The 15934-nt window shown below is 39.3% G+C and overlaps 1 protein-coding gene across 6 annotated transcripts; it reads left to right on the plus strand.

Annotated features, from left to right (window-relative positions):
* Positions 1-180: 180 nt before the first annotated feature.
* On the plus strand, positions 181-15107 carry zgc:153681 (uncharacterized protein LOC751719 homolog). 6 transcript variants are annotated; one of them, XM_034883443.1, is made up of 23 exons: positions 181-344; positions 559-663; positions 2615-2674; positions 3008-3215; positions 4197-4368; positions 4471-4554; positions 6151-6255; positions 6514-6594; positions 8041-8110; positions 8423-8511; positions 8690-8797; positions 8911-9020; positions 11433-11469; positions 11855-11923; positions 12082-12137; positions 12363-12470; positions 12661-12719; positions 12843-12958; positions 13057-13099; positions 13194-13272; positions 14297-14479; positions 14575-14635; positions 14750-15107. In XM_034883443.1, exons 2-23 carry the CDS (start codon positions 594-596, stop codon positions 14786-14788), a joined length of 2007 nt encoding a protein of 668 aa, XP_034739334.1. In that variant the 5' UTR covers positions 181-344; positions 559-593; the 3' UTR covers positions 14789-15107. The 6 variants fall into 6 exon arrangements, with proteins under 6 accessions (XP_034739334.1, XP_034739333.1, XP_034739339.1 ...); XM_034883442.1 differs by having other exon boundaries at positions 220-344; positions 570-663; XM_034883448.1 differs by lacking the exons at positions 181-344; positions 2615-2674 and adding an exon at positions 2516-2547 and having other exon boundaries at positions 570-663.
* The last annotated feature ends 827 nt before the right edge of the window (positions 15108-15934 follow it).

Consider the following 15934-nt stretch of genomic DNA (forward strand, 5'->3'; position numbering starts at 1 on the left):
CAGCAGCACCACAAACTACAAATGACCATAAGTTAATTCAACAGCTCTTTAAAACAGTTTAAACATTAGAATCGAGGTATGGTTTATTTAATTGCTTTATGTTTTAAAAGGGTTGACTTAATAAACTGACAACTGTATATTTTACCATATTCCCTTATAACGTTACGAGATTCTGAATCATGCAGCAGGTCCACTAAGTTGAATACTATCCAGCAGGGGGCTCCGTGTTGTTGGTCGTCGTGCTGGAGAAAAGTGAGCGGGACAGTCTGACAGACACGAGTAGGGACTCCGGACACCAGGGAGAGTCAATTATTTCCATTATCAGCACCTGAAATATCACAATGGTAAAATAAATTGATCGATAACTAGCTAATAACAACAATAATAATAATCTGTGAGTGCAGCATTATGTCTAGCGGGATGTCATGCTAACGCTAACTAGGAATGTTAGCAGCTCACTTGACCGGGGTGAAGTTGTGAAAAAAAAAAAAGTTTACACAGATACCGATGAATTCTTTTGAATCACTTCTATTAACGAGAAAGTATACACTTTGACAGTTTTCCTAAAGGTTGACATTGAAAAGTTTCCCCTGATGGATCGTGTGAGTTGGTCTCAAAGAAGCTACCCCAACCTAGCTGTGGTGACACGTGTGTTTAATGACGGTAAGTTTGGTTAATTCATGTTTAGCCGTATACATTTGCCTCAATTTGGCCGTGTTTCAAGGGGTTAAGTCGAGTAGTTGTGGGTGGTAAAGTATACATCGAGGGAAATAAGTCTGATGGGGATAATACATTTAAAAAAAGGCTTAATTAGCTTAATCATAATGGGAGGAGGTGCTGCACCTTGCACCGGAGCCCAAATTGTGCATGCTGCATCACTAGCTAAGTGGTAGACGAAATTCCATATTTTTAATTCACCTTCGTATTTAAATTTGTCAAAACAACTTGACTCCAAGGACACTACTGAGGCCTGGGCATAACAGTCAGCAATTTCAGTAATGGGAGGATTAACTACAACACAAAACAGAGCATTCAAACGGGGCATCATCCAGTCGACTTGTTTCTACATTTGCACTTTAGTAACGTTACCATAACGACCAACGGACAAACCCTGGGCTTAATTTAAAGACAGCAGCTCGTCTTTCGCCTTTGTCCCTGTAGAAATATTGCTACAACCTTACGGCAATTAAAGTACCAAGTAATGCATTTAATGTCGACCAGTACTCAGATTGCCACTTATGCCTCGATGGTACCAGAAACTTCCAGGTAGGATAAGCTAGCTAGCTATCTAGGTTACACAGTTTGTCAACTTTTGCTAACCGCCGATATCCATATAGATTTAACTTAGCTAGCTAGCTACTGGTTTAACGAAATAAGTCTTTGCGGAGGACAGCTTGGGTCGGAGACCCGCTCTGACCATAAATGCTCGTTGAAAAAGACAGACTTTTGTGCTGCTTACGAATGTTAAAAAGAAGCCCCAAACTAAAACAAGAAATAAGATTTTACTGACGAAAGGGCTTTTCCTTTCTGCTATACTAGCGTATTAAATGTAATATCACGAGAGGTAGCTAGCTATCTAACGTTAATCATTCTTATTAATCAACGTGAAATTAAGTGATGACACTAAATTAATCTTAAAATAGCCTTTGCCAGCCTAAAATAATATTTAACGATAGCTAGTAAGTTAACGTTAGCTAGCTAAATACGTTGCCCACAAATAAATCATTATATACTGTCTTGTTAAAATGTTAAAATCTAAACGGGAGGAATAAAAATGTTCAGCCTGGTACAGAAAACTGTTCAGGTCTCTTTAGCTAGCTTAACTATACGGGGGCTGCAACTCAATAGTTTAAATGCTGTTTATCTTAAGCTTAAAGCCACGCACTGTTGCTATATAGCTAGATATTCAAAATACGGTATTTACGTTAACTTTAATCCAAGTATAGTGTATCATAAATACACGTGTGGCTTTTTTGACAAAACAAATTGCTTGAAAATGGGTAGCAAGAAGAGGTAGCTAATGGTAGCGGTTAGCGTCGACGATCACTCCCATCCTAAACATACGGTGTAACGTTAGCTAGCTATAGTCATAGCAGATCTCGCCAAAAGATCCCTTATACTAAACCGCCTGCTCCGGTCTCTCTAGTGAACAGCAGCGGCCAACGTTAGCAACATGCGACCACTGATTCAAACGTTTTTTCTTTCAATTCCCCGCGTCAACCAATGTTTCGACCCGGAAGAGAAACGGTGTAATAAGTTGTATTTCCGCAGACTTCTTGTCAATCGATCGTCAACGCGCTGTAGGATAAGCTAAGCTAGCCACCCGCTAGCTAGAGAGTTAAAGAGCAATCTGTGTGGTCACGTCGTGGTCGGCTTTGTGTTTCCTCTGAACGATTTGGGATGTTGGAACTTCTTTCACAGTGTAGCATTTGTGTTTAGTGAAAGAGATAGACGAAGCCCTACCAACATTGTTTTTCACCCAGGGCTGTGTGTTCTTTATCTAACACTATTCCAGGAATATGGCGGACGGCGGTCATTACTACAACGGTAAGACACCCTGTTTACTTCAGCATTAACCTTACTTTTTTGTGCTACTTGTACCATTTTTCTTCAGACCGAGGGGACTTTATGGTGAAGAGAGAGGTCAGGAGCACTGGTTGCATGGTCCTTGGAGGTAAAATTATATATTGGGCCACCTGGAGATCTACTTATGTTACTTTATGTAATTATATACAAAAGAGTAAAATGGTATTCCCGAATTAATTACAACTATTTTATTAATATTACAATATCAGAGAATGGGTATGTCTGTAGAACAGAATACATTGAATGCAGTTTACGCAGTGGTCAATAAGGTAAGGCATGATTATTTAGTCAGTAGTAATTTTGTACGTTTTGTTTTTATAAATGTATAATTTGACTGGACTTAACCTTTTAATATTTGATTGCATATTTTTGTGGTGTGATATTGAAGTTAATACTGACTAACCTTTGAACAATTTCTCAGAGCACGATGATAGAACCGCACCACAGTTTCGCAACCGTAAAGGCAGAGGCTCACACAAGGGTCGGTCGTATGACAGGTCCCGCAGAGACCGCCAACGGGGAAGCCACTCTGGAGGCTTTGGTCCTGGGCCACGGTCTAGGCTTGACGATATTGATCCAGATGTGACTATGAGTGACAGCTCTCAGGACAGCAGCTCCCAGCACAGATTGTAAGTATGGCTGACAGACCGACACATTGTTTGAAGTTTAACATTGTCATCAGATATGTTTGTGACACATTGATAAGCTCCAAAACCAGCACCATGCTTTGGGCTTGGACTGTTGTGTTAAGAATATTAAACAAAAGAAATTTTAAAGAATAGTAAGGTTGAAATGAAAACCAAGTGGAATGCTTTTTACACAAAGTGAGTGACACACATACAGCAAGACATATATTTATTCATGTGGCTCTGTTTCAACCACTTGGAGGCATCCTAAGCTATGCTATAGTCAGTGGCAGGAAATAAAAGAACAAGTCTGCCCATTTTCACTTTTAGCAGGCCCCAGGCTTCTTTCAGAATATGAATTGCTCTATAAGTCATCAACCTGCTCAATAACGACCTCTGGAAAAACAAACAAAAGTAAAAGTAAATTGAGCTCAGTTCAGCAACTTTACCTATATGATCACTGTTATCTCAGTGCTATTTTATCAAAAATGACTAGGGATTTGTACCCCACACCTGCGTTTAAATACTGTTAAAGGTTTTAGGGATCCCTGTCTAATGCTAATTATGAAAATTAGAATGGGACAGAAAAGGCCCGCAACTTCTTAACAGTTGCAAAATAATATCAGCTACCACTTTATGTAAATGTGTTAAAGTTACACTGTTGAGTTTTTCACCACAAATAGAACTATAAAGTAATAATTTCATGTGAAGTTACCATTATTGTAGTAGGTGCTGGCGTGAAGTGATTCACACCAATTTCAGAGGCGGTTACAGCACAAATTGCATAAATGTACCAAGAAAGGCAGTAAAACGGTCACAAAAGATAAGGATAAAAGACCGCTTTTTTTACGAGGTAGGACTTGGACTGAAAATGTGTGTTTTGTCTTAAGAATAGGTGAGATACATTGAAATCTGTTGGTTTTGTTCCTACTGTGTACACTTACTAAACAATGTTTCAATATATGGCCTTGTTTTGTTCTTTAGCAACCCATATGGAAGACCTTTTCGGAAAGGAGGAGATGGGCGCTTTGATAGAGACAGGCGACAAGGCAAAGGGGGAGTAGGTGGCAGAGGAGGAGGAGGCGGCTTTAGAGGAGGAGACAGAGGTGGAGGCAATGGAGGAGGGAAAAGCCGGTCGGGCTGGTACAAAGTAACGGTGCGTAGTATAATAGTTGGAATAAAGTATAACACAGAACATCTACACTACTACCTCTTAATCTGTTTAAAGAAGATCATATTTTCCTTTTCTGTTTGACAGATACCACATGGAAGAAAATATGACAAAAAATGGTTATTGACAGCTCTTCAGAACATCTGTTCGGTTCCCTACGCACCTGTACAGGTGAGGTTTCTAATGATTATTCATTTAAATGTTAATAATAAAGCTTTTGTATATTTCTAAACTTAATTCAATTGGACTGGACCTTCTTGTGCCTTTTTTTTTTTTTAATGCTCTGAATTTGTTCTCTGAATTCCAAAACCGTGATAGTTATTTGTGCTTCCTTTTCAATTTATTTTATCCTTGCCTGCAAAAAGTATATTTCCAGTCCCAGTGTTGGTAGTAACTCGTCACAAAAGTAACGCAATTAAAGTAGTGTATTCCTTTTTGCTGTAACACAGTAAGGCAATACAATTTGGGTAATATACTCGTTATAATCTCAGTAAAGCGAGTAACAACGCATTTTATCCCAACATTTTGTTTTTTTGTTTTTTCAAAACATTTTTTCACCGAAAAAAAAGAAGAAGCCGTTAGTGTTATTTCTTGCTGCTATATTTGATGGTTGAGATGACTTCAGAGACGGATACATTTGCAAGATGGTTGTTATTATTTTAAGGAGTTATTACGCTGCGTTGAAGCGAGCTGTCCCGTCTCTGTTCCTGTAGTCGTAGCCAGAACTAGAAACGATACGAACATCATCTGTGCCCCAACAGGTGGCCGTACGTCAGCACGGACGGCAGTGCGTCTGAGCTGCTGACAGAAACACGTTGGGAATTAATATTTAGGCTTTCTACGCGTATGATTATTGCATTTTGTCAGTCGTGGAGAGTAAATATGCCTGTAGTGGAATGGCTTCAAACAACGATCAAAAACGCTTGTCTTTTACTGTGACCATTTACTGTTCAGTATGTTGCAGTTTTACAAACAAGAAAGTGAGCAGACAAGCATGTTTTGCGTCTCACGTTTATCTAAGTAAGCTAGCAAGAGTACACAATAGACAACTTCTGTGTAGGCTACTCCAAAATAAAAGCACCTACTGTGACTGTTTGCAGTAAAACTAAATTACTTTTAAACAAATAAAGTAGTGTATATTTTCACATATCAGCTGTACCTCGAGAACTGTAAATAATGTAGCTAGTGAGTTTTAATCACACTTTAATTGACCATTTCCTTTAGACTGTTTTTAACTAAACACAAATTTCTTATTTAAGTACCTTAAAATAAACATGTTACAACAATGCCATACTTCAATACACCTGTAAGGTACTTTTAATTGAGTATTTTCATTCTCCTACTTGCCTATAGTACTTATCTATTTATATTTTTATTATCTATATTATGTAGTTACTTTGCATGTTCATATTAATTATGCAAAATACTATAATCTATGATGTGGATAGAGAGGAGACTTTATTAATTCAGTGGTGAAATTTACAAGTTAGCTGCCAAGTCAAACTTCCGTTGTTATTTTGGTGAAAGTAATGCAAAAGTAGTGTAACACATTACAATTCAGACAGGTAATATTGTATTATAGCTAATTACTCTCAAATTACTGTAACTAGTAATCTATAATGTATTACCTTTTGTAAGTAACTTGCCCTACAGGGACCAGTCCCCATTTTGACACATTTGGAGCTAAAGATTTAAAGGAAACCGGAGAAGTTTATAGATACAATCTTTGTTTCAATCAATTTTAATTCTTTCTCACCCTGTCTCCAGTACCATGTTGACCATAACAGGGTCCACTTCTATGTGGATGATTCCTCTGCTGCCAATGCTCTGCATAAATGTTCTCACAAGATTACAGACACAGATGGTTATAAGGTATGTTTGCTTAATAATGGAAATCTCCTTATTTCTGCAAAAAGTCTTAAGTCCGCTATTCTGACTGATACGTTTCCTTATATGTATCGTCAGGATATGGTAACACCCTACACTGTCCTATCTACTTTGACACAGTGTCACACAATTCTCAACCAATAGTTTTGCAGCCGTGACCTTTTAAATAATGAATGACAATAAATCACACACACCTATTTATCTAACATCTCCCTCATGTCACATGCTGTTTGTTTCTTCAAGGTGGAAGTGCACATCAATCCCAGCGCGCCACCATCCTTCCTCCTCTCTGACCTAAAGCCGGAACACTTTGAGCACCTGAAGGTGAGCTCGATTAAGTAATAAACCATCTGAATGGGGCTGAGACAAGGATATTTTGGAATGCGATGGTTCAAACTTCATTTAGTCTCTAACGTACAGAGAGGAAAAAGAGTATTTGAACAATCTGCTATTTTGCAAGTTCTCCCACTTAGAAATCATGGAGGGGTCTGAAATTGTCATTGTAGGTGCATGTCCACTTTGAGAGACATAATCTAAAAAAAAAAAAATCCAGAAATCACAATGTATGATTTTCAACTATTTGTATGATTCAGCTGCAAATAAGTATTTGAACAAGTGTCTATCAGCTACAATTCTGACCCTCAAAGACCTGTTAGTCTGCCTTCAAAATGTCCCCCTCCTAGACACCTGTCCACCCCATAATATCAGTAAGCATCCAACTACTAACATGGCCAAGACAAAAGAGCTGTCCAAAGACACTAGATACAAAATTGTACACCTCCACAAGGCTGGAAAGGGCTTTGGGGAAATTGCCAAGCAGCGTAGTGAAAAAAGGTCCACTGTTGGAGCAATCATTAGAAAATGGAAGAAGCTAAACATGACTGTCAATCTCCCTCGGACTGGGGCTCCATGCAAGATCTTACCTCGTGGGGTCTCAATGATCCTAAGAAAGCTGAGAAATCAGCCCAGAACTACACGGGAGGAGCTGATCAATGACCTGAAAAGAGTTAGGACCACCGTTTCCAAGGTTACTGTGGACAATACACAAAGACGTCATGGTTTGAAATCATGCATTGCACAGGACAGCCTGCTTAAACCAGCACATGTCAAGGCCAGTCTTAAGTTTGCCAATGACCATTTAGATAATCCAGAGGAGTCATGGGAGAAAGTCATGTGGTCAGATGAGACCAGAATAGAACTTTTTGGTCATAATTCCACTAACCGTGTTTGTAGGAAGAAGAATGATGAGTACCTGCCCAAGAACACCATCCCTACTGTGAAGCATGGAGGTGGTAGCATCATGCTTTGGGGATGTTTTTCTTCACATGGGACAGGGCAACTGCACTGTATTAACGAGAGGGTGACCGGGGCCAAGTATTGCGAGATCTTTCCCTCAGTTAAAGCATTAAAGATGGGTCAAGGCTGGGTCTTCCAACATGACGATGACCCGAAGCACACAGCCAGGAGAACCAAGGAGTAGCTCTGTAAGAAGCATATCAAGGTTCTGGCGTGGCCTAGCCAGTCTCCAGACCTAAACCAATAGAGAATCTTTGGAGATTATGTGAAATTAAGTAGTTTGGCTGGAATGATGGAGACAGTTGAAGTGCTACATTTTCTAAGCAACAGACATTTTAGGAGTTCATGTAAGAAACAACTCCTATTCATGTATTTTTTTTTTTTTAAAGTCAATTCCCTTTTACTTTTGCCGTCTAACCCAATCAAAATGAAATGGAGAGAGCTTCTGTTTATTTTGCTATTTATCTTTCATAGCAATGCATGGCAAAACGTTTTGATGGCTCCCAGCAAGCACTCGACTTGAACAACATCCGAACAGACCCAGGTATTCATACTTTCTCTCATCCGTTTCACACACCAATTGTATGTATAACATGATGATATTAAACGCTGTTTCAAACAGAGGCTGACAATCCATACTAGACTAGTTATTGTCTGGTCATTGCTGTTCAGACAATACTGATAAACCATTAAGTAAACCATTGGGAAACAATAAATTTGTCACTACAATGTTGTTTTACATCGAAGATGCAATAATTGATGCAGACAATCTGGTGATGACATTCTTATTTTACCTTACCGTCAGTGAAAATAATTTTTCCAGTATTTTAGTATTTTATCTTATTTCATGTGACAGATCTGGTGTCCCAGAACATTGAAGTCATTTTAAATAGGAAGACAAACATGGAAGCTGTCATCAAGATCATTGAAGAAAACATTCCAGAGGTAAAATAAATATAGCGGATATTTTAGATTTTTATTTTTATTTTTTTCTGGAAAATAAGTGAAAAAGTATTTGCTGTTGTCATTAAGATGGTACATATCATAGCTGATTTCTAATTAAATGATCTAATTAAACTGAATGGGCTTACACTCGTATGTCTGTGTCTCTGTCTCTTGCCAGCTGAAGGGTTTGAACCTGAGCAACAATCGTATTCACAAACTGGATGAACTTGCGGATTTGGTTACCAAGGCGCCTAATCTGAAGACCATCAACCTCTCTCACAATGAGGTAAAACTGGCTGCTCCGTTGATCAAGCAAATAATAACCAGACCAGTGATTTAATTGGGCCCTTAACGTGATGTATTTTCTTCTCACACCAACTTTTTTCTGTTTCTGTCCAGCTTAAGTCAGACCGGGAGCTGGACAAGGTGAAAGGCCTGAAGCTGGTGGAGCTGTGGCTGAACAGGAACCCGCTGTGTGACCTCTTCAAGGATCAGGCCTCGTACATCAGGTCAGTCGGCGATTTTGGGGCGTGATGGGAGAAGATTTTATGGAAGGAACACAGTGGTGTGACTGTTCGGCAGCATGTAGAGGTTTCCTGTATGAAGAGTATGCAGCAGCGTTGCACAAAAGATGATCAAGCAAGCCTTTGTATGTGTGTGTTAGATCCCTTTACAATAACTGAATTAATTTTGTCCAACAGTCAAAAACAAACTTTTACATCAAGCAGAGCCAGCTGACATTCACTATTAACTCCTTGTGTATGTGTGGGGAAATAGAGGACATTTTTTTTTTGGATTGGTATTTTCTTCCCACTTTATGATTAACCTTTCTTCCTTTACACTGCTAACTAAACCTTTCTTAATTAAAAAAGTTACTGGGAGGTCCTCTAACCATGATGCACTTCCACATGGTTTTCCTTTCAGCTCGCTTAAAGTCATCACAGTTTGGCCAGCAATCTTCTCTCTGCCAGCTATTCAGCTTCTCTGTGGGACATCCTTTCAATCTTTGGTGTATTTTATGGTTCTCAGTGATGCTGTACCCAGCACTCCCCTGCTAACATCCTTGTTAGCTATCCCTGCTGTAAAGCTCCATTGAACTGCTGTGATGTATACCTCTGAGAAGAAATACTTAGAAAAGGACTTTCAGCTTGACAACCATTTGAACACACTGTGTTCTGCTTTAAAAAAAAAATGAATCCATTATATCTTGAGCAGTACTGTAAAACAGTGTAGGTTTGTTTATTGGAGAGAGGGCAATTCACAGTTGTCTTGACAACTTTTTGGATGAAACAAAGAGAATTCACAGCCAATGATTTCCTCTCCCCTTGTAGCGTCCTTGCCCACTCGGCCCTTGTATTAGGCGAGTATGGAAGGCTGGATAGCCTATGACGGGTAAGATCCCACCTTGAAACCCCGGGACAACCTAAGGCAGGCACAGTCACGATTACTCGGCCTCAGTCCCTGAGAGCTCTGACTCACTGAGAACGCGACAAGAAGAAATTGTGCAGATTGGGCTCGGCAGAAAGAGGTGTTGGGCTGAGGAGGAGGAGGAGGAGATGTGTCATTATTAATGACCAATGATGGGCCACAGAGAGAAAGCAGCTGTCTCTTTCACTAAGTTGGTTCTCTTGGCCTAAAACAGGCCTATGCTGTTCAGTGAATGAAGTGCAGAGTTTGGCAAATGCCCTCAACTAACTTTTGGGGGAAATGTGTTCTGAACTGGAAATTGAAGTCCAGTTTTTCCTGAAATAAGTCAAACGGGAAAAAAACGTGAAAACTTCCTCTGCCAATTTCTGATGGCTGCGACCAGTGTCTGATTGCTGTAACCAGTACATAAAAGCTCACATATAAAGCAGAGAGAGCAGAGTAGAGAATTATCACTCTAGTCCAATGCTTAATGATCTCCCAGTCCTTCTGTAACTAGAGGCCTGGGGCCAAATTAAGCTTGAAAATGTAAAGCTTACCGTATAAAGGTCTTTGCTAATAAAAGAAGACCCATCTCTTCGAATTTGGCGGCTATGAGATACTTAACTGATAATGGCTTTGTGTGTTCAGCAGGGGAAGGCAATAGGATGAGCGGTGGGACTGCTGTGTCCAGTTAACTCTGAGTCCAGTTTTTGTTAAGCTCTGTTCTCAGGTTGTCTTTCTTTGCTGATTATCAGAAGTACTGACAAACTCACTCACATGATGGAGAGTGAATGAATGTTGGAGCTAGTGTTTGTGTGAATTTGACTTTATATTTTTTTTCCCCCCCCCAGACCCTGTTGTGTTTTTTTGTTTTGTTTTTTGGGGTGATGTAGGCTCATCTGCTTCCCAGCATCTTGGCCGGAGTTTGGGGAGGGTGGGGGGCATGAGGCCAGCGGTAACCACCGCTCTCTCCCAGCAGTGCATAACCTCTTTATTTCACTAATTCAAAATGGATGTTTGTTGGTGTCAGCACAGTCTGGTAGATTGTGAAACTCTGCATGTTTATATGTGTGTGCTCCTAGAAAAGTGTGCTTATATTGCTTCCCCATGTCAGATCTGTGTAAATCTCCATATTGGGGGAGAGGGTGAGTATGCCTGCTGGTAAGTACACGTTGGGATGGGAAAATTTTTGAGGGGCACAGCATTAAACTGAAGGAAGGATGAGGGCTTGTACGATAGTCCATTTGTGGATTTCTTGTGTTAAAAATATTAAATCCCTTTTGGCACTGGTTGTAGTTAACACTACATTTTTATGTATTTACACATGACTGTATTCTCCCAAATGTTTTTGGCAGTGTATCATCTTAAAATTACCTCAATTAAAAAGGCACAAAGACATTAAATGGGTCAGCAGGTGTGACTGGCAGTGCCTTCTACAGTAGTGATGATTTTATTTGCGTGTGGTGTAGTTTGTGGTGATAACTTTCCTGCTCTTGATTTTTGTTCTGTACTAGTGCTGTGCGGCAGAGGTTTCCCCGGCTTCTCAAACTGGTAAGTCAACACCTTTGTCTCATCACATCATCCCTTTGCCATCATCCTCCCAAATTCCCCTATTAACTGCTTTTGTGAATATTGTTTAAATCATCATCGCGCAATTATGTTCAAAACTTGATTAGATGTGTCCGGATCTGTCTGATTCAGCTCAGCAGATTGAGATATTACGTGGTACATAGGCTTTGCGGTGATTAATCAGAGCAGCACATTGCAGTGTTGCGGTTAAGACAACTTGCAGAGTTTCTACAAATTGGGGAAAAGTAGAGAAACATATTTTGTTAAATAAATTTGCTGTATCTAAGAAATTAATATAAAGTGGCAAAAAAGTCTGTCAGTGCTAATTTCTCTCATGTATCTTCCTTCATGTGTGGTTTGTTTATAGGATGGTCATGACCTCCCCCCACCCATTGGATTTGATGTGGAAACACCCACCACTATCCCCCCCTGCAAGGTTACATGTTTTGTCTTGTGTGATTAATTGTGTGTTGTTGTGCAAACTGACATTGATGATGTCTTCTGGAGTAGGTGACATTCTGTGTAACCTCTCTAAGGTTGGATTTGTCTCCTTTGTGCACCTGACTAATGTATTTTTTCCATTTGACAATCCAGGGAAGCTGTTTTGGCTCCGATGAAATCAAGGTCATTATCCTTCGGTTCTTGCAACAGTAAGTTTCTACCATTTATTTATGTATGTATGTATGTTGACAATCTTCTTGCAACGGACAGTTGATCCTTCCTTGTTGTTAAGGGTTAATTCACCGGTAAAGTGACCCAACTGGTAGCTGATTCACCAGTACTGCTTTTAAATAAACTTCAAATTCAGAAAAAGGGTCTTTTGGCAAGAAAGAATCGCAGGAAAATACAAGAACAACATGTGACATGTGTTGCAGGTACTACAGTATATACGACTCCGGGGACAGACAGCCACTCCTGGATGCTTACCATGATGGAGCATCGTTATCCCTCACAACACCTTACTCCACCCAAAACCCCTCCAGGTAAGAACACACTTCTGGATACATGTAACAATACATGAATAAATGAGATGCAAAGTTTTTAGTGGATCCGCAGTTAGAATTTGACTAAGTTGTTACATTTTTTACATTGTTCCACCCATCATCACACCTCCTTATCTGACTCTGTTGTATTCATGTTGATTCCATCTGTCCCTGTCTTCCTGTTTTTTAGGAGCAGTCTGGGAGAGTATCACAAAGACACTCGAAACCTAAAGCGGATCAAAGACTCAAGTGAGTTTTCCTATCAAGCTGTTGACCTGTAATAGTGTCTAAATTGTTGAGACTGAGTGTTTTTTTGTTTTTTTATATGAGATGCCTCCTGATGTTACCATCTCTGAATCTTGCCTTTTTCAGCAATGCGGTTTCGACTGCTGAAGCACACACGACTGAATGTGGTGGCTTTCCTCAACGAGTTGCCCAAAACTCAGCATGACATCGCCTCGTTCACTGTCGACGTAAACACCTACACGGTGAGATTGTTTGTTCTGTAAGCCAGCACATGTCATTAGCCTTTTCCTGTGACTAATTTCTCATGTATTAAATCTGCAAAAATGTTTTCCATTTACAGAACACACTGTTATCGTTCACAGTGAGCGGAGTCTTCAAAGAAGGTGAGTCGTTTGGTCATGATTTTCTTTTGTTCTCATCCACTGCAAAGATAAGTGGTGTCGATGTTGTTGCTAATGTGTCATGTTTGTTTTTCAGTTGTTGCTGATGGTAAATCCAGAGAGTCCACCATGGCTTTCTCTCGAGTTTTCATCACAGTCCCAGCAGGGAATTCTGGGTAAGTTTAGTGAGCTCCCAGTGGTTTGTATACCTGTTTTCCTTCAGTTTCCCTGAGGAGGTGTCATATTACTAAATTAGTAACAACAGTTACCTGCCAAGAACTGAACGGTGACGTTACGTTATATGGTATGCATCTTGAAGTTCACATTAAATTGCTTTCTTTTGTCTGCTACAGCATTCAGATCTGCTTTGCAAAACACTTGTCGCACATATTGTCTTGAAAAAAAGAATACTGGTCAATAACAAAGGTCACATCAAGTCCAGATCAGTATGTCACAGGGCTGACACATTGACAGGTTCTCACTCACACCTAATGACTATTAAGAGTCCAGTTAACCCTGCGACTGTGGGAACATCAAAGAATTTCAATTTCTGGGTGGTTGATCATTGATTTAAAATCATTGATTTACCAATGAACAAAAAAAACTATTAGAGGTATACAACATAAATAAATATAATTTAAAAAAAGAAAGAAATCTGAGGTCTAATGTGGTTGGTTTGTTCCCTCAGGTTGTGGCAGGTAGAGACAAACTGTCCTGCAGGAATGAAACCCCTTTATTTACCCTGGTACAAATTGTAATTTGTCATTATCAGAACAGTTTTTAACTGCGGGGGTTTTTAACCTGGATGTTGGAAAATAATAGCCTTGTGTTTACATGACTTGCTAAACTATAGCATGATACATAGTATTTGCTGTGTTTTTGTAGAGGGGAGACAAAAAAAAACCTAGCTCATTACCATTTTCAAAAAACTGGAATTTGTTTGTGCTTGGCAGGGAAAGTTGGGTCCTTTTTAAGATAAATGTTGCCATCTAGTGTTGAGATTGGGTTAATGTAAGTACCTACTGTATCTCAAAACTGTTTTGAAAATCAAACTTCATATAAAACTTGGCAGTTTGAAATTGCCTCTTCTTTAAGGGTGCTGTACGAAAACACGCCTTTCCTTAAGTCATGCATCTACCACGTACATGCCCACCATGAGAGATCTCATTTTCTGTGTACTGTGTTCTTTCTGTGCCACAGTGTGTGCATCGTGAACGACCAGCTTTTCATCCGGATGGCCACAACAGAGGAGATTCGCCGAGCCTTCGTTGCCCCCGCCCCAACTCCCTCTTCGAGCCCTGTCCCCACCCTCACTGCACCGCAGCAGGAGATGCTCACAGCCTTCTCGCAAAAGTCCGGCATGAATCTGGAATGGTCCCAAAAGTAAGTCTTGTTTATGTGCATGTCGTGTGGGCAATGTTGTATGCCTTAATTTAATCCTTAATTTAAATTATCTAAACACATAATCTCTGTTGCAGATGTCTGCAGGACAATGAGTGGGATTTTACCAGAGCGGCACAAATTTTCACTCAGTTAAAGGTAACATGACAGTTCATAGTTCCACTGTCTGTAATTCCATAAAGGTGTGGTCATTTTTTATTTATTTTTTTATAAAAAAATGGTTGAAATGGTTTTCCCTCTTTCTCTTTTCAGACTGATGGCAAGATCCCAGACGTTGCGTTCATAAAATAATTGAAGCGTTTATTCATACTTCTGTGAAATAAAATCTGCAGTAATTTTATTTATGGCTTTTGTTTTATCCGTTACACTTTGCCTTTTTGTTGTATTAAAAATAATGTAGATCAAGTTTACTATTTTGTTTTAACAGCCAATTTTTGACCTAAAGACTGATGTTATGACACCACTTTGGTTGTCATTGTAACCTTAGTTTTTGGTCATTCTATAGAAATCACTACATGTTAGGAATAAAGAGAGATGGCCAGTGGTTTAACTTGTGTTGATGTTGATTTGTTGTATTATGTTAAACAATAAACCTGAATATTTTGTTACCAAACTGATAAATTTCACTTTAGCCACAATAACAACAACATATTGTGTGTGGAAGTCAGACACTTGCCTTTATGGCAACTGAGCAAGGATTTATAAATTGCACTTCAGTACCCATCTAATGATACTTTTGTAACCAATGTGCATAGTAGAAAGAGTGACTGGTGTCCTCAAAGATCTTAAGTTTCCTAAAAAATGACTGTTGAACTATTTCGTGTTAAACCTGACTGACATGCTGCGACCAACAACTAACATGTACAAGTCTATTCCAGTGGCTGCAATTATAACAAATAATCTCTTAAAAAACTAACCATACATTTTGTTATCATGTCTAAGTTTTAGACATGATATTAAGCAAATACTGGATCTATTAACCTTACAGGGTGGTCATTTACCAGACAAACGCTTAGTAGAGTTATCAACTACTCTGTAGATAGATTTCTAAAGCTTCTAAATATTAAAGAAACATCCAATGAAATAGCTAATGGAGCAGTTAAAGGTGTAAACAAACCCATGAGATTAAAGGATCTGTTCAGATTTCTTTAGTCAGGTGCCCATTTCAACAAAACATTTTTGTCTTGCTATAATCATTCCTCCTGTTCATTAAGAGATCCCTTCCTAACGTGCTTTTAATGTAGTGAGACAGTTTCTTCAGACAGTCTTACAATGCTTAGCTGCAGTGGAGGGAAAACAAAACACAATTTTGTACTAAAAACACTGTAACCTTGAAGACAACCTCTTGATTTGACTAACTCATACTGCTTGCATCTTCAGCTAAAGAATGGAATTTTGCACAGAATGAAGACTGTAGCCCCCCTCATTTACATTGAA

This window comes from Etheostoma cragini, chromosome 10 (assembly GCF_013103735.1).
Source record: "Etheostoma cragini isolate CJK2018 chromosome 10, CSU_Ecrag_1.0, whole genome shotgun sequence".
NCBI lineage: Eukaryota > Metazoa > Chordata > Actinopteri > Perciformes > Percidae > Etheostoma > Etheostoma cragini.

Excerpts from the sequence above, each read along its gene's own strand:
- zgc:153681 (XM_034883442.1), top strand. Across the intron at positions 4,555-6,150 it reads TTCCCTACGCACCTGTACAG|TACCATGTTGACCATAACAG; the intron begins GTGAGGTTTCTA and ends CCCTGTCTCCAG. Across the intron at positions 8,798-8,910 it reads TCAACCTCTCTCACAATGAG|CTTAAGTCAGACCGGGAGCT; the intron begins GTAAAACTGGCT and ends GTTTCTGTCCAG.